Source organism: Harmonia axyridis, chromosome 7 (genome assembly GCF_914767665.1).
Source record: "Harmonia axyridis chromosome 7, icHarAxyr1.1, whole genome shotgun sequence".
In the NCBI taxonomy this organism is placed as follows: domain Eukaryota; kingdom Metazoa; phylum Arthropoda; class Insecta; order Coleoptera; family Coccinellidae; genus Harmonia; species Harmonia axyridis.
In genome coordinates, this window is record NC_059507.1 from 12,195,043 (window position 1) to 12,217,183 (window position 22,141).

Here is a 22,141-nt window from a genome sequence, read left to right on the forward strand (position 1 = left end):
TATTTTGATCTCTGTTTCTCCGAAAAGATCGTCATTTTCCAGCAAACGAAAATACGATAAGTCTCGAACGAATAAAACTTTCATTTAGAGATGAGCGATATTTCACGAACTGTGATTTAATCACTGGTATCAGAATTTCACAGGTAGTCGCAGTTCCTCAAAACGAATACAGAGCGCGACGTGATCACAGTTGGAGCAGATCACATCGTTATATTCTTTGTTGCAATCGTAAGATTTGAAGCCAGATATTTCTATTGCTCCAGAACCTATTTCGAGTAGCATATTTGCAAATTTTTTAACACAATTTTTTTTTTAATCGTCTTTCAATTGATCCAGTTGGAGACGAGTAGCTCTTGCTGCGTTTTTTTTATAGATATTCTTCATTTATCATTCCGTATATTTATTCGTTCGTTCGTTTATTCAAGTCATCCATTTATATTTTGATCTCTGTTTTTCCAAAAATATCTTAATGTCTGTAATTTTTCGGCAGCCGAAAATACGATAAGTTTCGAACGAAGAAACCTAGAACGTTAATAAAACTTTCATTTAGAGATGAGCGATATTTCACGATCTGTGATTTAATCACTGGTATCAGAATTTCACAGGTAGTCACAGTTCCTCCAGTGCCAGCGTGACGTGATCACAGAAGGAGCAGATCACAGAACGTTCCAGGCCATATCACCGTCCGTATTATAATCATAATCCGTTATATTTCTTGTTGCAATCGTGAATTTTGAAGCCATATATTTCTATTGCTCCTGAACCTATTTCTAGTATCTAGTAGCATAGTTGCATATTTTTTATGACAATCCCAGCATTCATCGGCAACTTCGTCGGCCTTAGGAAGTATATTTGTAGGATGTCGCCAACCATAATACTTGCTACAAAGAAATAAACAACTGGATTACTGCCTAATTGGAGGAGGTAGAATAATTCGATTTTTATTATTTATTAATATTTTTAATGCATATTTAAGTTTGAATTTGTTTATTTATTTATTATTCGTATGTCCAAAATTATTCATATCCATATAAGAATTTCAAAGCCTGTTAGCTCTAAAGAATAGACATCTTTGCCTACCTCTTCTAGCCCTGCTGGAAAATAAAAGAAAATGTCATCAATTTGAGATAGTCACCTTCAATACTCATACATGTGCCCCAACGCTCCTCAATTTTTCAATACCTTTTTTGTAGGAGGATTCGTCTTTGCTTTCAAAACAGGCTTCAACCTTGGCCAGCCTTTCTCAAACTGTGACATGATTGGGGGCGCACAAGTGATTGGAAACAAAAAGATAAAAATAAAATGCTAAAGCGAGATTTAAGAAAGATATTTTTTGAAATTATATTTCACAATGACAAAGAAACATTTTAAGGTCTAACTAATGGCTAACATGAGTTAGTTTTAAGGCGTACAAATCCTCTAAATTTGGTTTCATGTTGGAGATTGCCACTCTGAGTTCATTTTCTACTTGAAGTTCATTTCTGTATTTGGATTTCAAGGTAGCAAGAGCAGAAAATCCAATTTCACGAAGATAAGACGTTGGAAAAGGCAAGAAAATCCTAAGCGCTTAGGCTTTTATAACAGAGTAGTCGTTCGGAAGCTCTATCCAGAAGTTTGTTAAAGATTAATTACCAATGTTCGACTTTTGTAAGGAACTTGATGAAACATCTATCAGTTGTCCTTCTTCTTGTAGTGATACTCCAACAGTCCTTTTTTCAAATGTAGTGTAATTGTGAAATTTGAATTCCTACGTCTACGACTAGGGAGAGCAGATTTTTATTATTACAACAGGGGGTCAGGAAGAGCAAAAGTTTGAGACCCGCTGACCTTGCCAATAAATTCTTCATAAAAGCCAAATTTGTTTCTGTGGGGAACTTTCCAATCGTTTCAAGCCATTGCTTTGCTTGAACAGTAAATTTTCCGATCAAAAATCAGTGCTTTATTAATAGGTACGCGAAATTCGTTTCTATTCATTTTTCGACAACGATTAATAGGTCGCTGGATCATATCCTGCTCGAAGGACCAAAAAATGTTGTAGGTACAGAGAGCCACTTCAGCCAGTTACGACTGTGCTGGCAGACAAAATTAACAATTTTCCTGTTGATACGAAATTAGCCTATAAAATGACCGAATTTACTGATGTTCTTCTTTTTCCAGGACTGGAGGGATTCTTTTTTGTGATGCGATGCGGAATTTTCATAGCGTTATTTATTTGCGTTTAGAAAAAAAAACCCATTCGACTAATGTCAGTTTTGACAATCTTAATCAATTTATAAACTGAAATTTCAGAATGCAGGTGACTGCAGTTATGTGCAGCCGTCCGAACATTCGCGTAACTTAACCTTCAATATTTCGTTCCAGACCTAACATCTCAACCTAAGTTCCGAAATTTCGACACGCATACTTTGATGTCTGAAACTAACAAGAAAAAAGTGGTATAGCTCTGGCGGTTCTATTTTTGCGCCAGGCTTGTGACTTATCGAGTGACGTGTTATTTTATATAGTATACCTATCTTCCCAACAAGAAATAATTACACCAGATGAATATTTCAAAATTCTCAAAGAGAATAATTTCTTCAATTCTGATGAATAATTCAAAACTGCCATTGTCCTAATAAAATAAAGCGACCTAATCCGTTCCCTAATTCTGACCTTCATCTAATGCCCAATCTAGGGATTAAAGGAAAACATACACGTTAAAATGACCGGCACTTGGAAGAGAGGAACGCTCACTGGAATTCATGTGAATTGTTCTATCCGGAATTGTTTGTACGAGAGAGGATATTCATGGTTAGCGTGTTAATGCTGACAGGTAATATTTTGACCACTGCGGGTTCCGCAGGCCACAGAAACCATTTGAGATAACCACTACCGGAAACTCAAATTAATTTGCTGGATAAATGGTTTGTTTCTGCGGCATGAATAGCTCTATTGAAGAACCGCTGTATTATAATTTGTGAAGTTGGGATTTATTGTGATTATCATATGGGAGATCAAATAAAAATAATTCCAAAATTGTGGATTATGAAATCAAAGTTCCACGCTTTTTTATACGCGAAGTGAGTGCTATACAGTTGACAACTGACAAGTGATGTAGCGGAAAACGGCTGAATGGGAATTTGAGGTTGAATTCTCAACAAATGTCAACAAAACACGAAGCAGATAGTATTTAGATATTTTATTCCAGTATTGTTTGTGCAAATAAAAAATTAGATATATCTTCTGAAGTCAGTATGCCAAGGTATTCAATGTGATGCAGCTACTTGCTCTATGAAAGCTATAAAGGATAGCGCTCTTTGTATTATCTGAAAAAAATTACTTCAGCTTCCAACATATCTAGGTTTCATCTCATAAATTCAAGTTCAAGTACTCACGAATACTACACAATACTCACAATTACAAAGAGATTATTATTTAGAGTCACGCTCAGGCTACTGATGGAGACTGCTTCTTTTGAATGAAATAAAAATATTTGGTAGTTCACCTTGTTCGATCGATTCCATAAAATCCATGGGCACTCGCATAGGTCACGATGAAGTTTTTCACACTAAAAAAACGTTTCTGTCACTCTCATGACTCTGACTTTGTACGTGTTTGTAATAATTATATAATTCAATTATAAAGTTCGAGCGATCACGAAATATCATAGGCTTGCGCGTAAACAAGACAACATTGGTGGCTCCACTTCATAAAGCAAGTTTAGGGGTGTCTGGCAGGGTGTAGCAAGTGTCTGGCAATGGATGACGAGTTTACTTAAATTATCCCGAAGAAAATATAAAAAATTGAGCTTTATACTTCAAGGAATTTAATGTACTATTTTCAACAACTTTACTACCTGTAACCTGCCAAAGTTAGCACAACCCAAACTCTATAGTCGATGGTCGTCTTTACCTATGTAGGAGACATGCACAGAAAAACTTTCAGCGTTTGTCTCTGCAGCGTATCTTCAAGCGGGGCATGCGCAAGTTAGCGAACGAATGATAGACTTAAGCCTGCTACATATCTTCATGTAAGTCGCCCAACTTTGCTTGAACAGGCTAAATTGAGAGACTTGGATGTGTAGAGAAAGTTGGAGCTTGAGTTGGGCTTGAAGTTGGGCTTGTAGGAAATCGGAGCGAACAGATTACATACATCGAATTGAAGCCGTTTTTGGATTATGATTTCACATGTAATGCAACATCTGCAACAATTTTTAACTCATCATTTCTGTACACTACCGATCGAAGTGAAAAAGTCGCTTGTTGATGCTTTAGCTAAGTGGCAGTTTCAATGACGTTGCTCTTGTCATCTCCCTCATCACTGCAGATGTGTCGTGTTGTTTTCAAGTATCACTTCCAGATATTTGACCTCGTTTTTCCATTCGATCCTCCTTCCGAACATTACAACTTATCCGTGGGGTCTTTTCCCTTACAGCTGAAGAGAACAGCCACACTGTTTTCAGGGTTCACTTCGATTCCCCATCTAGCAAACCATGATCGAAATCTTGAGATGGCTTCTTCCAGGTACTCCATAGTCATACTTTCGGGTACCACGAACTGGAGAGGATGGCGGTATTGTCAACATGAAATGTCACGGAAGTTTTCTCTCTTTTTGTCAAATACCGCCGCCGAAACCAGGTCAGAAACATCTACAACGGAAAGAATGGCAAGAACAACAGAAATGAGGATTTCAAGATGCATCAAAGGAGTAACTCTCAGAGATCATGTGAGGAGTGTGGACATAACGGAGGAACTGGAGACGCTGGATGTGGTCAGATGGATCAGAGCACGCAGAAGGTTCTGGATAGACCATGTAGAGAGGATTTCAGCAGAAAGACTGGCCAAATGAACGGAAATACAGATCCCAAATACACGTAGACCATTGGGACGTTCACCGAAGAGATGGAAAGAAAGCTGGAGCTCGATTTCACACGATACATAACAATAAGAGGAAGAAGGCAGAGAAAATAAGACACAGTCCTATTTCAAAAAGAAAGAAGAAGAATACATATAATATAAACAATAATGCTGACAGCAGTGATCCTTGGGGGACTCCAGCTGAAAGTGCACTCTCTACTAAAGACATTAATCCGTGAACTTCAGCTCGAAACTTGCGAGAATGCAAGTTGAATCATAAAGAGTGGGAAACTATTCGCAAGCAGTTTCTATAGCGCTTTGATCAGCTTCTGTGGCTCTGGTAATTTGTTCCACTACTCGGAGCACTAGTTGCTCTGTGGAGTGTTGGTTTTGATAACTGTTCCAACTGTTTCTTTCCGTTATTGCCTTTAATATTTTTGAAAGTCTCCTTGACTCTAGCATTGAGCAGATTGAACACTCGACGGTCCTCAGGACTGAGTGTATTCTGAGCTTTAAGTTTCGCTCTGTGCTTCTTCATGATAAGCTCCTTGATATCTTCAGGGATTAAATCCTAATTGAAAATTGCTTCTTTATTTGGGCATTCAGATTTTTTTGTTCCTCTTCCATTAACATTGCTTTTTGAAGATCACGTAGAAGTGGCTCAATTGAAATTTTAGAATTTACTTTTAATGAGGAAATTGTCAGATTTTCCACAATATAATACTTTACCTCATCAATTAGTAATTGGCCTGAGTTGCAAAAGATATAGGTTATTATTAAGGTTACGACCTGCATCATGAAACAATTGATGAGAAATCGAATTCCATGTCCCTGTAAAGAAAAATTGGTAGGCATTAAAATAGATTAAAATCCTATCATTATTGAGAAGAACGTAATAAACATCAAACAGAATATAATAATGGAGATAGATGAAATGCACATATTGTTTGCGCATGGAAAAAAATCACCTAAAAATACCTTCATATATTTCTTTGGATATTTCTTTTTTGATAATCTTACTATTTTTGCTTGTAGGTATACAAAGGCTAAACAGAGGATACCAGTACTAGTTACAACCAGTAATGCGGTGTCTAATCTTGTCTTCGCCATCTTAGCATACCTGAAAACAATGCACTGCTATTGGCGAGTTTGATAAAACTGTTGGTGATTTGATAAAATCATTTATGTGATCAATTTCAGGTCATTCTAGACCCTTCTATAGATTTCAAACTACAATCAACTAGTTTATCGATCAATCGTTTGTCTTATGAAACCTGTCGTACATTTTCATTATATAAGACAATGTATCTCTAGGGATTATGGTGTTTTCGAGATCGCTGGAGGACTTTCAGTTTGGCTACCCAGCGATCTCTGCCCAAGACACTCTTTCACACCATCGTAGAGAAGTGACTCTGCCGCAACGCGGCGACCCGCCAGGGCTGCACTAGAGTGTGGCGCGATACCCATAACGCCACCTTCCGGGCAGACAGAGTCACTACATATAATATAGAAAGCTAAAAAAATGTTTTGATGAATAAAAGTTACGAATGGCTTTTGATGAATTGTGTTTTTTCCAATGCCATTAATTCAAATTCTTAATAAAGTTCTTTCTACTCACTTGATAATTACTTTATGCTGAGAAATGCAGCTCCTCAATATTTCGTCGATATAATTCTGATATGATTCATCATAATAATTTTCTTCCTTTTCATCATTCAATTTTCTTATAGAGTTCAGTTTTTTCCTCAACAGTAGCATTTGGGATGCTATATCGTCAATGGTAAATAGTGTTAAGAAATTCATATTGTTTATTGCATACATGCTATACACTTTGGCGAAGAACATTGTGGTAGAAAATAGAAGAGTAATCATTTTCGGCATCTCATCATAATTCTTAATGAAGAAAATAACTGTGACTTCGCTATAATCTCCACTTAACGGTATACTCATACTGACTGTTAACAGCGAGAAAACTGTCATTATCACTCTGGTATTTTGGAGGCGCTTATTTTTCATTCTTATAATTTCGGACACTTCAGGACCAACCTCGTCATGAGGCCAGAGTTGTTTTTTCAATTCTGCAATATCATAACCCACAGCTCCAATATGATTAAGACTCAAGGAAAGAGATACTGCTGCCTAAAATAATAACAATTTAGAAGTACACAGCGACAGGAGCATGTTTATTGATAAAAATAGTGTATGATTCATTATTACGTCATTTTTGTCGGTTAATTTATCTAAATCAGAGGTTCTGATAATATACTACTCTAGATTTTGACATAAGCATTGCAGTGGTTCATTTACATCTGCAGACTGAATTTCAACCTATATTTTGATGATATATTTCAGGTAATATATTCAGATTATACAATTTTGGTAACTAAATTATTCGAATGAAACTGTCAATTATATAGGTGAATATAGGGGTAAGTACTTTTTATCAACAATGGATCCTGGGAATTTCAGCAATAAATAAACGGTTCACAGCAAGATATTTGAGAGCAGCTAGATGTTTACTTCCAAAAATGTACATATTCAAATCCAATTAGAATTAGGGCATACGCTCAACTATAATTTTGAAATTCTACATACTGAAAATAAAAGTTATGTCTTACCATTTTTAGAGGCTGTAGAAATACATGGACATAGGTGTTTTATATCTATGATCCGTAGAAACTAAAAAAGTATGGACTGGTTTTTAGAGATCTAGACATCCTATTAAAAACAGATTCCTATTGCCAGACACACTCGAGTACCCACGCCAAGCCAGCAGGTGGCGCAAAAACGAATTTTCGATGAAATCGCAAGCGTTTGCGATTTATAGGACCCAACGAGTAAAACAATAGAATAGTAGATATAGGGAGTATACGTAATTTACATGTCTCTAACATGGTTTGATGACGTTGTCGGATTTTGATATATTTTCGAATCCAAAATTTGAAACGGGGTTGTTTTGGCTTTGTTAGCCCTCCGGGAACTGCGACCAATTCTTTCTTGAACCTACTTTTCACACAAACCCAGGGAGACCGTCGATACGGTTAAAAAAAAACCGACGACATCCTTAGATGCCTTGGCTATTACTTCGTGAGAATCTAGAACTGACTTTCTCATGAATATGGTTTTTAGACCAGTCAGTCCCAGACATTTGCACACTACATCTTCGGCTGTTTCTATTTCCTTTCCACAGAGCCTGCAGATCTCATCTGCTGACTTACCAATGCGGTACAAAAGGTATTTACAACGACAGTGTCCTGTCAGCAGTCCCACGATTACCCGAAGCTCAGCTCGTGGTAGCTTCAGAAGCTTCCTGGTATAGGTCTGTGAAAGCACCACAAATTCTTTTGCCTAAGCAAGACCAGGAGTGTTTCTTCAGAGGGTTTTTCTATTGTCCCACTCCCTTTGTTGGATATTGGTCTTTTTCAAGCCCACAGAAGGGCTCAGGATCAACATGTGTTAACCTTGATGCCCTATTTGCAAGTTTTTTTTCGTTTCCTTCAACACCACAATGCCCTGGTAGAGTTACTCTTTTCTCTCTGGTCAGTTGCTTTATGGTATTACGGCACTCTATAATGTTATTGTATCATATCATTATGAATGAATATTATATTCATTATGAATAAATATTATATTGAATGAAAGGAAATATTGAATACTTGAAATTATGGAAAGCAGAATGTGTATTATTGTCAGTATCTATCTGCTGAAATCCAAGGTTTGGCAACTATTGCACTCCTAGTGTACCATGTTCGTGGCCAAAAACGCAGTCGATTTAAAAGATAGGTTGAAAATTAACAATGCATAGGAATGTTTGTAACCATTATTGAGGCTTTCTATAATAAACAACTTCTACTGAAAATTAGAAGCATAAGTTCATGCAATCAAGAAGTGTCTTAAGTAAAGTATGCAAAACAGCATACTTATGGCCAAAATATGTTGTTTTGCAGATCATGGTTTCAGAGATGTAGCTCGAGCTTTGGTTACCATTACTCAGATCTACAAAACAGCATATTTGGGCCATATCCTGAGGAACGAGAAATACCAATACGCTCAAAACATCGCGGAAGCAAAATGCTGTTATGTTTGAGCAATATATGCCAGAGGACTGGTCTCGACTATGAGGAACTGATGAGAGTCTAAAAACAGAGCGGAATTTTTCATGTTCCAACTTCCATTGATTGCGAAGGCTCATGTATGTAGGAATGTATTGTTACTTACGAATAACTCAACGCACTGCGTGTGACCTATTTTCACAAAGTTATGGATATTCCAATTGAAAATGAAGTAAACGAATGTTAATGATAGATTACAAATATATCCTATGAACAAAGTGAGAGTGATTTTCCTTAAAAATGGTACTGCAAATTGGTACTGACTATATGGTAAACATTCTTGCAGGTAAGGATCTGCAAATAAAGAAAGATATTCATGATTTATAACGGCACAAAGTTAGTATATACAAGGTGAGTCGGAAATGAGAAAAAAGTGGAGCCCATTAAAGGTGCTGCAACCCAAATGAGTTTTGAAAGGAATAGAGAATCGATTAAAATATTCGTTATTATTACTTGAGGGTGCCAAGATAGGTTATTTCCATCACTACCTTGATTCTTTTTATTCACTGAAGCCAGTTTGCAAAGGATGAGGTAGCTTTTTCACATCATTTTCCTCAGAAAAAGCATATTGAGTTAATATCTCAATGGGAACAGATACGTTAATATAACGTTGAGAAATTGTTTTCTAACCAACCGTTTATTATCAGTGAATATGTCGCAGGAAATAACGTGTATTATATCAATATTTAATGTTATTTCCGAACGTATAAATACGGTTTTATTATGATATCAGCAAAAATGATGATCGATCACGTATGAATTATTCTGATTATATTTCTGGTACATCCTGAATATTTCAAATACAATTTTTGGGGAGACGTACTCGACTCGAACTCATTTTTGAGGGAATTGTGTTTTTTCATTCTGAGATCACTGATAGATCGTCATTTTGCCACCTTTCATTTCTATAGCGGAGGACTGAAAGAAATAAACTTAAAGCTGACAGCCCGTGCTTGACTTCAGCATTTCAACGTGACCTAACAATTTCATCGTGTTATTGGGCAACTTTGGTGGACTAGCAAAGAGTCACTACAAGTGTTTATATAATATAGTAAACAACCGCTTAAGTGAATGTATAAATGTTTGGATATCATAGATAAATATAAAGAAATACAATTCTTGTACTACCAGGTTTAGAGACAATTTTTGACCAATTTCTTCCCATCTGCACTTCCGGTTTTCTCATAAATGGAACGTCCAATATCAGCATATCAATAATATATACGAAATAACATAATATAATTATTAGAGAACTAGGTTCAAAACTGACCGTTCTAAAAATACGTTAAATTTAACTTTATCTACACGATATAACGTTGAATGAACGTTGAATCAACAGACTTCCCATTGGGATTACTCCAGTTTTTTTCCTGAAAAAATGTAGTGTCCATGAAACATCAAAAATCAACCATTTCTGAGTATTTCAAATTTAAAGAAGGTCGAATCCGTTCATGAATGGTATAGCTTAACAATTGTATAGGTGCATAGAATATTCTATTGTGGTGACTCTTTGCTTTCCCAGAAGATGGTTTCGTGGAATGCGCATCTCTCAGAAGATTGGAGCCACTTGGGTAATAAACCCAACTGTTTTATGGCAAAATCACCATGCTCCGATTTGAAGATTTTTCGGCTTTCTATTACTCCCTAAAACTTTCATCAACAACTATCGAAACTATATATCATTGATGAAAGGAATGATATAATAATGAAGAATTTATTTTGTGTTAACTGGATATTTTTTGAATAATAACTTTAGGAATGAGAAAATTCATAGAATTTGAATCAAAAAAAATTTTCATGTTCATTATTAATTTTCACGCAAGAGTTTCAAAAGTTTAATACCCTTATAGCTATAAAAAAATATACCAATATTTACTTATCTGACCATCTTGTACATCAAATAACTTCATGGTTTAGAATATAGAAGGAAAAGTAGGGATTCCTAAAAATGAAAATAACTCGATAAAACTGCAAAATTTCAAATCGTCGATAAAAAAAATTTTTATTTTTGAGCGGTCGTTTCCCGAACAAAACATTATGTTGTTTCTTCTTACTATGTCTGTAATTTTCAAGTTTCGAACAGGGGAGTCGAGCCTTATCGTTACAGACCACTTCCTGTTCAAATACAAGTTTTTTCAAAAAGCTTTGCGTTTCGATAAGAAAAAACAATGTTATGATTTGAAATATACTTAATTATTCAGTATACAGGGTGGCCACTTTTTCAATGGGATTGTATTGGTAACTTTTAAACCATAAGAGTTAGAAGGTCGATCAAATGGAGAAAAATTTGCATGCATAGAAGCATTATCAAGCAGTTCAAACAAATCGAGATTATCAGGGCCGGTTATTGAGATATTATAAGAAAAGTAAATTATGTCATTTTGATTTCTCTTTTTTTCCCACTTTATTTCAAATATTATCAAAAAATGTTACAGGAATTTTTCATTCCACAGTAAATTATCCTCAATTTGACGTAATCAGATTTCGTATCCAACGTTTCGTACTCTCTGGGCCACCCTCAACCTAATGTTTTTCAATACGGACCTGCATATCTTATGACATTTTTCGAAATAACTTTTAACGCCGAATTCAACGATATATCATACAATGTCATTCAAAGTTGATTTTCAGGTGATTTTGACCCTCATCCAAATTTAATGGTGTGTATGTAAGAAAAAACAATTCTATTAACGATATCAATGTTCTGACCCAAATTCAATCGAACCTAGAAAAAAAATCGAGAACTGTGGCCAGTGAATGGAATTTTTCAAAAGCTGTTAATAAAATAGTCAAGAGACGCGAATAAAATGATTTTAAATTTGAATACCAAGCCTTGCAAAAATTATATCGTAATGATCTCAATATAAAGTTCGATTCTGTAATTTGTTTCAACGGAACAAATGACAAATACAACAATAGTGATACCTCGCGAGAAAATTGAGAATGTTTTGGAAGGTATTCAAGAATACCAAACAAGCAAATGTATAAGAAGTATGGGTTCCAGAACCGTGAAGTGCATTTTACAAAATGGTGGACATTTCGAACACTTACTTCATTAATTTTCATTTACTTTCGAATAACCATTTGATTTTTCTTTCATTAAATGATACTTTCGTTTAATTATTATGAGTATTAGTATACTGGTTTCTTGCTTTGATTCTAATATGTTCTATTCAGTTCAAGATGGGCAAGTTGATTTTCTTATCGCAATTTATTGCATATTGTATGTTGTTAATTAAATTAAATGAAGGTAATACAGATCCGACCCAAAGAAAATTGGATAAGGGTCAAAATCACCTGAAAATCTACTTTAAATGACATTGTATGATATATCGTTGAATTCAGCGTTGAAAGTTAATTCGAAAAATATCATAAAATATGCAGGTCCGTATTGAAAAAAATGAGGTTGGGGGTGGCCCAGAGAGTACGAAACGTTGGATACGAAATCTGATTACGTCAAATTGAGGATAATTTACTGTCGAATAAAAATTCCTGTAACATTTTTTGATGATATTTGAAATGATGTGGGAAAAAAAGAAAAATCAAAATGACATAATTTACTTTTCTTATGATATCTCGGAAACCGGCCCTGATAATCTCGATTTGTTTGAACTGCTTGATAATGCTTCTATGCATGCAACTTTTTCTCCATTTGACCGACCTTCTAACTCTTATGGTTTAAAAGTTACCAATACTATCCCATTAAAAAAGAGGCCACCCTGTATAATACAGTCTCCCTAAACTTCAATACACTTGTTCCAATGAAATTTCTTTTGATGAATTCCATTCCTGAAATGACAATCTGGAAGCGAAATAAGCTTCCATGGCTATTATGACCTAATCATTTGATGAAATACGCATTCCATGCATGAATTTTGTTAGGTTTGAAAACAGATGGAAGTCGCTAGGGGACAAATCTGGTGAATACGAATTCTAACTTTAATTCATGGATTTTAGCCATTGTCAAAATACGTTCGAAACACGGTGCATTTTATGATGGAAGATGAAAGAGATTTTTTTTCTCCTGCATACCGGATATTTTTTCACGAGTTTCCTCTCACATTAACACTGTTTCATTCATTCGACAAGTTTTCAATATGCTATCCCGTATTTCCTCTAGGAATATTGATGTTGCTGCTCTGTTTGTACCTCCTTCACTCACGTTCATATGAAGAGTGAACTAGCAACGCCCTCTCTTATCGAACCGCAAAACTTATTGAGTAACCCATGTTTTTCAGAAATTGGAAAGAAATGATATCGAACAGTAACGATCGGAAATGATTTTAGAAAAATCTTCAATTTATTTTGACTTGTTTCCGATGTACAAGAGACTCACCTATGTAGTTGATGATTACCTAAGTCCACTTCCTTCTTCAAATTTTCACTGTTGAATGACTCAGTTTCAAAGGGTTTTAATCGGTAAGTGGATATGATTTATGAGTTATCATAAGTAGGAAGATTAATTGAATTTGGACTCAAGGAAAAATTCATTATTGAGTCTGTTTCAGAGAGCCATCCAAACATTCTTTCGTCGACGATTTATACCTATTTGATTTATTAATACATGAGGTATATCTAAGGGAAACTTTTGGAAAAAAACCAATAATAACTCTTCTTTATTGGCCATCGACCAAAGTCCTTCAGCCTTGGAGTTAATATAACTCAGAATTTATCCATTCGTGATCAAAAATTCAACGCATCAAGTTATACCTAAAATCGAAGACAATGCATAAAGGTCTGAAATGTTTTCTCCTTCAATACCAAATTTGATAGCCGTTTTGAATTTTTTTTTACCTAAATTCATATGAATATGGGCCTTTTCCGTACTCTGGGAAATACTCTCATTTCGATTTAGTGGACTGGAATTGGTCTTAGGAAGCTAGGGTTTTTATTTAACCAAAGCTGTTCTACTTCATTAACAGGATATATTTTACAGCATAAATCGAACATATACCATATCGTTGCACATAAAATAAACAGGTGAAATTAAGGGCTCACAAATTGCTCTGCAAATGTAAATTCACTTATTGAGTATTTCACACACATTTCACAAAATGCACTATTTAATAACAACGAGACTTGCAAATGGAAAAAGAAGATCAATAAAAATATCTCAAGTTTGTTGGAATCTGTGATTCCAACAACTGTAATAAGGTACTTCAATTTAGTTCACTCTTATTTTAAATGAATTTTAATTGTAACTGTGCAGTTATTGAAAACAAGAGAAGGCAGTTTCGTTGTCTGATTTTTTGTATTTTCAGAAAAAAAAATGTATATCTACCAAAAATCTTTCAGAAAATTAAAAATTTTTTTTAAATAAAACACGAAACGATTAGTGATTATTTTATTCAAGGTTCATATATATTTTTATAATAATTCTGTGATTCAAACTGTTTATTTATGAATAAACATTTCTTTTTCCCATTAATGATCGTGTAGTAGGGTGAGCGAAAGAAAATATAAATATGTTCAAGGTTTAGCAGTCACCTGCTCTATAAAAGCCAGGAAGGATAGCACTCTTTGTTATACCTGAAACAAATACCGTAAATTTCACTCTATGGTTTATTGCCCATATTCAACGCAGCTGGGTACCTCGACATGTGAAAAAAATTTAATAAATATCAACATTCCTGCAGCAGGATTTAGTTATTCATTCCGAAATCCGTATGAAAATTTAAAATACTGCTACTACTGGGTGTGCCATTCCAGATAAGGAAGAAGAAGTCCGTTTCCGGTATAACCAGAAGTTGTAGATGTCTGAAAAATTTTAGGGAGAAAGATCATCGTCTCAAACCCCAATATGTAAATTTTCAGCACAAAATTATAATTAGTTTTCCATAAACATCTAATGAGCCATATACAGGGTGGCCACTTTTTCAATGGGATTGTATTGGTAACTTTTAAACCATAAGAGTTAGAAAGTCGGTCAAATGGAGAAAAAGTTGCATGCATAGAAGCATTATCAAGCAGTTCAAACAAATCGAGATTATCAGGGCCGGTTTTCGAGATATCATAAGAAAAGTAAATTATGACATTTTGATTTTTCTCTTTTTCCCACTTTATTTCAAATATTATCAAAAAATGTTACAGGAATTTTTTATTCGACAGTTAATTATCCTCAATTTTACGTAATCAGATTTCGTATCCAACGTTTCCAACTCTCTGGGCCACCCTCAACCTCATTTTTTTCAATACGGACCTGCATATTTTATGACATTTTTCGAAATAACTCTTAACGCTGAATTCAACGATATATCATACAATGTCATTCAAAGTTGATTTTAGGTGATTTTGACCCTCATCCAAATTTAATGGTGTGTATGTAAGAAAAAACAAGTCTATTAACGATATCAATGTTCTGACCCAAATTCAATCGAACCCAGAAAAAAAATCGAGAACTGTGGCCAGTGAATGAAATTTTTCAAAAACTGCTGTTAATAAAATAGTCAAGAGACGCGAATACAATGATTTTAAATTTGAATACCAGGCCTTGCAAGAATTATATCGTAATGATCTCAAAATAAAGTTCGATTCTGTAATTTGTTTCAACGATTCAAATGACAAATACAACAATAGTGATACCTCGCGAGAAAATGGATAATGTTTTGGAAGGTATTCAAGAATACCAAACAAGCAAATGTATAAGAAGTATGGGTGCCAGAACCGTAAAGTGCAATTTACAAAATGGTGGACATTCCGAACACTTACTTCATTAATTTTCATTTACTTTCGAATAATCATTTCATTTTTCTTTCATTAAATGATACTTTCGTTTAATTATTATGAATTGAAATATTTAAATGATTAGATATTATAAAAGAAGAACCAAGAAACCAGTATACTGGTTTCTTGCTTTGATTCTAATATGTTCCATTTAGTTCAAGATGGGTAAGTTGATTTTCTTATCGAAATTTATTGCATATTGCATGTTGTTAATTGAACTGAATGAAGGTAATACAGATCCGACCCAAATAAAATTGGAAAAGGGTCAAAATCACCTGAAAATCTACTTTGAATGCGATTGTATGATATATCGTTGAATTCAGCGTTGAAAGTTATTTCGAAAAATGTCATAAAATATGCAGGTCCGTATTGAAAAAAATGAGGTTGAGGGTGGCCCAGAGAGTACGAAACGTTGGATACGAAATCTGATTACGTCAAATTGGTGATAATTTACTGTCGAATAAAAAATTCCTGTAACATTTTTTGATGATATTTGAAATGAAGTGGGAAAAAAAGAAAAATCAAAATGACATAATTTACTTTTATTATGATATCTCGAAAACCGGCCCTGATAATCTCGATTTGTTTGAACTGCTTGATAATGCTTCTATGCATGCAACTTTTTCTCCATTTGACCGACCTTCTAACTCTTATGGTTTAAAAGTTACCAATACAATCCCATTGAAAAAGTGGCCACCCTGTATATGCTTCTGTTTGTCATTAAGATATTTTCAGATATTTAATAATTACTCAAGAATTATTGAAGTGAATAGCTGATAATATGTAAGAAAAAACAAACTGACAAAAAAATGATGACTGGTATTTTTGAATGTAATAAGAATATTTGGTAGTTCACCTTGTTCGGTTGATTCCATAAATACCATGGGCACTGACATAAGTCACGATGAAGATTATCACACTAAAAACAAAGTTTTTGTCATTGTTTGAAACATTTTGATCATTCACTTCCTGATTAAAAATGAAAGTCTACTGAATATCATCAGATTATTACACAGTTTCAATTTTTACAGTTTTTCAAATGAATTCTCTTTGATTTTATTGTGCATTTTCATCCTTTCATCTCTAATTGAATTTCATTCGAAACTATTGATAAGAATTCCGAATACAAAATGATTCTGCTCGTAATTTTGTGCATAAAGCTGCTACTTTAATATTTGTTTTTTCATCGATTTTAGAGTTTACACTGTCTGAAATAAAGATAAACTGAGTGAACTATTCAAAACAATTTCAAGTGTGTTCTTCTTGATATACCAAAGTTGACTGAAAATTCCACAGATCTTTGATAAACTGATCGATTTTTGATTTTTTGAAATTTATGATGTATCTAAAATGAACAATAACCAAAATAACCAGAATTGAACTTTAATTATGATTGATGTATAAATTTTGATTTTTTATTTTGAATGGAAATTTTGTGATACCCACGGTATTCGATAACGATATTCCACGAACTGTGATTTAATCACTGCTATCAGAATCTAACAGGTAGTCACAGTTCTTCAAAACGAATACAGAGCTTGACGTGATCACAATTGGAGCAGATCATAGATCGTCAAAGGGTATATCACCGTCTGTATCAGAACTCCATCATATACCTTGTTGCAGTTGCAATCGTAAATTTTGAAGCCAGATATTTCAATTGTTCCTGAAACTTTTTCTAGTAGCATAATTGCATATTTTTAATAACAATCCCAGCATTCATTGGCAACTTCGACGACTTTAGGATGTATTTTTGTAGGACGTCTTCAACCATATTACTTGCTAAGAAATTAACTACTGAATTACTGCCTAATTGGTGGATGCAATATAACTCGATTTTTATTGTTTATTGATATTTTTAATACATATATAAGTTTCAATTTGTTTATTTTTTTATTATTCGTATGTCCAAAATTATTCATATCCATATAAGAAGCAAAGCATAGAATAGACATCTTTGCCTACCTTGTCTATTCCTGCTGGGAAATAAAAGAAAATGTCTTCAATTTCAGCCAGTCACCTTCAATATTGAAACATGTGCCCTAATGCTCCTCTATTTTTCAATACCTTTTTTGTAGGAGGATTCGTCTTTTCAAAACCTTGGCCAGTGTTTTTCAAACTGTGACATGATTGGGGGTGCACAAGTGATTGAAATAAAAAGATAAAAATAAAATGCTAAAGAGAGATTTAACAGGAATATTGTAAAGTGAAATCACACGTATGCCTGTCGGCTGCTCAGTTGATACGGTGAGGGTGTGGGCACCAAATGAACTTTTTAACTTGACTAATTAATTGTTGGGCGCCAGGCTTATTAAAGTGAACCAAATTTCATAAAAATGAAATTTCTCAAAAAAAATATTAATAGAGATGATAAAAAAAAAATGAAGTTAAGTAAGAGAAACGGGAGTAGATAAGAGAGATCTTGCTTAGTGATAAGAAATAAAACGAATTAAATTTTACAAATATATTAAAACTATTTAAAAAAAAAATATTGCTGAAGGCTGAGAAAAAAAATAAATTCAGAATTTCCAAAAAAAATATTGCTGAAGGCTGAGAAAAAAATTAATTCAGAATTTACAAAAAAATATTGCTGAAGGCTGAAAAAAAATAAACTCAGAACATTTACAAATGATGAAAATTTCACTGATCTTACAATTCGGATATTAAGTCTCCAGACAGAATTTGGAATAAGTAGGTTATCGAAAGATGAATTTTGATATCTCACGTGGTAGATCTTGTTTCTCAATTTTGATAGTTGCTTGATATCAGAATATTGCTCTTGGATCGAAGTGGTGAAAAGAAATTCAAATCTCGGGTTCCAATTTGGTGGATGCTCGCCTGAAGTGAAACTCCCCACTACAACGGCACTTGCAGTATTTCGTCCCAATATTAAATGAAGGTTTCTGTGTAACCTTGATCGGGATGCAGATTCAGTGCAGCCTGGTTAGGAACTTGTACGGAAATTGTGGAATCTTCTTCGTATCAAAATGGTTGCTTGAGCATGCGTGGAGAGAAAAATTCAGGAAATTAGATTTGTACAATTGTCAGAGATAAAAATGTTCTGGTTGAATTTAGAAAAATAGTATCAAAAGTATTGTATGAAATTTGGAATTGACAGAAATTATAAACTATTATATAAAAATGAATTACTTATTGAATACTTTCCGGAAAGTGAAAAAAACTTATGTTATAAGAAACAATTAAATACAAAGAAAAAAAAGGTACAAATGATCCGAGAGTTATTATAAGAAGGAAATTTATTTGATTTGAATGAAATTTAGAGTTAATTACAGCAAGAAAGGGAATATGTACTTCCTGGCGGCTCTCAAAAGAAAGAAGAAAAAAAAATCCTTACACACCACTGTGTGTCAAGAGAAAAAAAGAAAAGAGACAATGGAATATCAAATTAAACTATCAGATATCAAATAGTAAGATAGAATTACTGATATTCAAAGAAATAAATAGGTAATATTCAATATCTAATATTAAGGTACTCAACCAAAAGTAAAGCCACCAAAAAATATCACACTCACTCTCCACCTGTTTTCAATCAGTCCTCAAAATCAAAAAGTAATCCTCTTTCAGCTGAAAACTGAAAAATTCCCATATTGAACGGCAATCTCCGCGCACTCTCTGTATCAAATATGAGAATCGATAGTGTTCGATAAATTACATCGGGGATCAGTGGCGTCTCTTAAACATGAGCTGGGCAAAATTATATACTGTCCGTTGAATCGTTACACACCACCCCAACTGGGCGAAAAAAATTTGGAAACTTTAGAAGTTTACAATATTTTTTTTATTTTTTAATTCGCTATACAGCAAAGGAATTGACTTAGGAAGCAACAAATTTAAATCAGACTCAATATTCATAGTACATGAAAAGATACAATACAAGGAAAACATTGAGAGATACAGATAGGTAAGATAAATAAGGCATGTAACATAAATCAAAATGATATGAAAAATGCATTGATTCCCAAATATCATAAATACCGAAGTAATTCAGAATCAACACAACACATCCCTGCTGAATAGTTCATATCATGAAAGCACAAATTTTCCATAAAGGAGCTACCAAAGATAGATTCTTTCATAACATTGCACCATCCAACAGTAATTCATTATGTATCCACGCATAATACTTGCAATAGAGAAAAATAGAGACAATATTTATGAGTCATCCGAATCAGCGCTAAAATACTCCTCCTCAGCCGAATCCGAATCATCATCATAAGATGATTTAAGATCTTTAATGTGCCAACGACCCAAATCGTTACCATCCACGTCCTTAAGCTCGTATACCAAATCTGAAACAACCCTAGTAATAATGCAAGGCAAATATTTAGGAGCTAATTTCGCAGAATAATTATTAGCCGCTGAAGACAAAGTTACATTTCTTTTCCAGACTTTATCGCCGACATAAAATCTTACTTTTCGTTTTCTTAAATTGTATTGATGAGCATTTCTAAGATAGGCCTGATGTAACTTCTTGCGAATATCTACAAATAATTCTGGCAGTTTCTGCACATCATCAATGCGTTGAGACTTCTCAGATATAGAAATTGTATTATTTTGATTATCAGAAATTTTTCCATAGAAATCTCCAGTAACGGGAATATTTCTAGCGAAATTAAGGAAAGCCGGAGAATAACCCGTGACATCATGTTTCGCCAACCTGATGGCCTGAGCCACTTTAAATATAGAAGAATCCCAGGTTTTATGATTTTCATGAATATAACACCGAATTGAGGTTACAATAACTTTGTTGACTCTTTCCGTGAAATTTACTTGGGGATGGTATTTAGCATTATACCAAATTTTCTGAACACGATAAGTTTCCATCAACTTCTTGAACTCTTTACTGACAATTTGGCTTCCATTATCGACAATAAAAATCTGCGGTACACCGTAAATAAGAAATACATTATTTTCTATGAACTTGAGAATACTCTTAGAGGTAGCCTTTAACATGGGGTGTACTAACACGAATTTGGTGAACCAATCGACAACTACCAAGACATACTGGTTACCATTTTTAGATCTTGGGTATGGACCCAACAAATCAGCAGAGATACATTGAAATGGAAAATTAATATTCTTGTAAGAACCCATGTGACCAGCTAGGGGTAAATTTGAACTTTTACACGCAGCACAAACAGGACATTTTCTTACATATTTATACACATCTTTCCTAATTTTTGGCCAGTAATATAATTCAGATATTCGAGCTAGCGTTTTCGATATCCCTAAATGACCTGAAGTTTCTTTATCATGATAAAATTGGAGAATCTCATGTCGATTGGCTGAAGGCACAACGATTTTCCAATCGGTCAAATTACTGACAATAGTATTTCGTGATACAATATGTTTATAAAGTATTTCATTCTCGACACGAAATGAAGGATAAAGTTCGGGATCCTTTTGAACTTTCTCAACCATCGATTTATACCACTTATCTGGTTGAAAATGAGAAACATCAATAACAGATATATCAGCTACCGAACGAGATAATGCATCGGCCACTACGTTTAAAGAACCTTTTCGATGTTTAATAGTGAAATCGAATTGAGAAAGTTTAACTGCCCATCTAGTCAAACGTCCTGATGGGTTTGAAAGGTTATGAAGATATATAAGAGAAGCATGATCCGTTTCTATCGTGAATTTCGTACCTTCTACATAACTTCGAAATTTTTCGATACCAAAAATGACCGCTAGGAGTTCTTTTTCTGTGACGGTATATTTACGTTGACAAGCTGTAAGTGTCTTACTTGCGTAAGCTACTGGATGTTCTACGCCATCACATTCTTGGTATAAAATTGCACCTACGCCGGTATCAGAAGCATCACACTGAATGACGAAGGGTTTTGAAAAATCAGGGCTGGCTAATACTGGTGCAGAAACTAGGCGAGACTTTATTTCGTTGAAAGCTACTTCGGCTTCCGGAGTCCAGACTATCGGTTGTCCTTTCTTCCTACCATGTAAGAGATCTGAAATTGGGGAACAAATAGATGAAAAATCCCTAATGAAACGACGGTACCAACTGACAAGACCTATTAGACGTTTAATTTCAGTTGTATTTTTAGGAGTTGGATAATTCACTATCGCGGAAACCTTTTCTGGATCAGTTCGTAAACCATGTTCATCAACTACAAAACCGAGATAGACAAGAGATGGACGACAAAATTCACATTTATTTAAGTTTACAGTAAGATTAGCATTCTTAAGTCGCTGATATACTTCCTCCAAAACTTTGATGTGGAGTTCAAATGTAGGAGTAGCTATAATTATATCGTCGAGATAAACGAAACAATACGACGCTAAATCAGGTCCTATTACCTTATCCATTAAACGAGTCATTGCTTTTGGACTATTCTTTAATCCAAACGGACAAACAACAAATTCAAACAAACCACGTCCATGCACTGCAAAAGCGGTTTTCGCACAGGAAGATTTATCTAACGGTATTTG

The 22,141-nt window shown here is 34.3% G+C and overlaps 1 protein-coding gene and 1 long non-coding RNA gene across 2 annotated transcripts; both read right to left on the reverse strand.

The window, feature by feature from the left end:
- Positions 1-3,191: 3,191 nt before the first annotated feature.
- LOC123684834 lies at positions 3,192-5,666 on the reverse strand. Its single transcript, XR_006748196.1, has 3 exons — positions 5,565-5,666; positions 3,395-3,547; positions 3,192-3,305 (listed from the first exon to the last, which is right to left on the reverse strand). It is a non-coding gene; the product is annotated as an uncharacterized LOC123684834 (long non-coding RNA).
- Positions 5,667-5,689: 23 nt separating this feature from the next.
- Positions 5,690-17,358, reverse strand: LOC123684548. Its single transcript, XM_045623843.1, has 4 exons — positions 17,287-17,358; positions 6,454-6,974; positions 5,814-5,955; positions 5,690-5,707 (listed from the first exon to the last, which is right to left on the reverse strand). The coding sequence occupies exons 1-4, from the start codon at positions 17,356-17,358 to the stop codon at positions 5,690-5,692; spliced, it is 753 nt and encodes a 250-aa protein (XP_045479799.1).
- Positions 17,359-22,141: the final 4,783 nt, after the last annotated feature.

Coding starts and splice junctions, on each gene's coding strand:
- LOC123684548 (XM_045623843.1), bottom strand. CDS start 17,358: ATGCTACTAGAAAAAGTTTCAGGAACAATTGAAATATCTGGCTTCAAA. Junction 6,975..17,286: donor ACGATTGCAACTGCAACAAG/GTATATGATGGA, acceptor TTATTATTTTAG/GCAGCAGTATCTCTTTCCTT. Junction 5,956..6,453: donor CAGCATAAAGTAATTATCAA/GTGAGTAGAAAG, acceptor CATTGTTTTCAG/GTATGCTAAGATGGCGAAGA.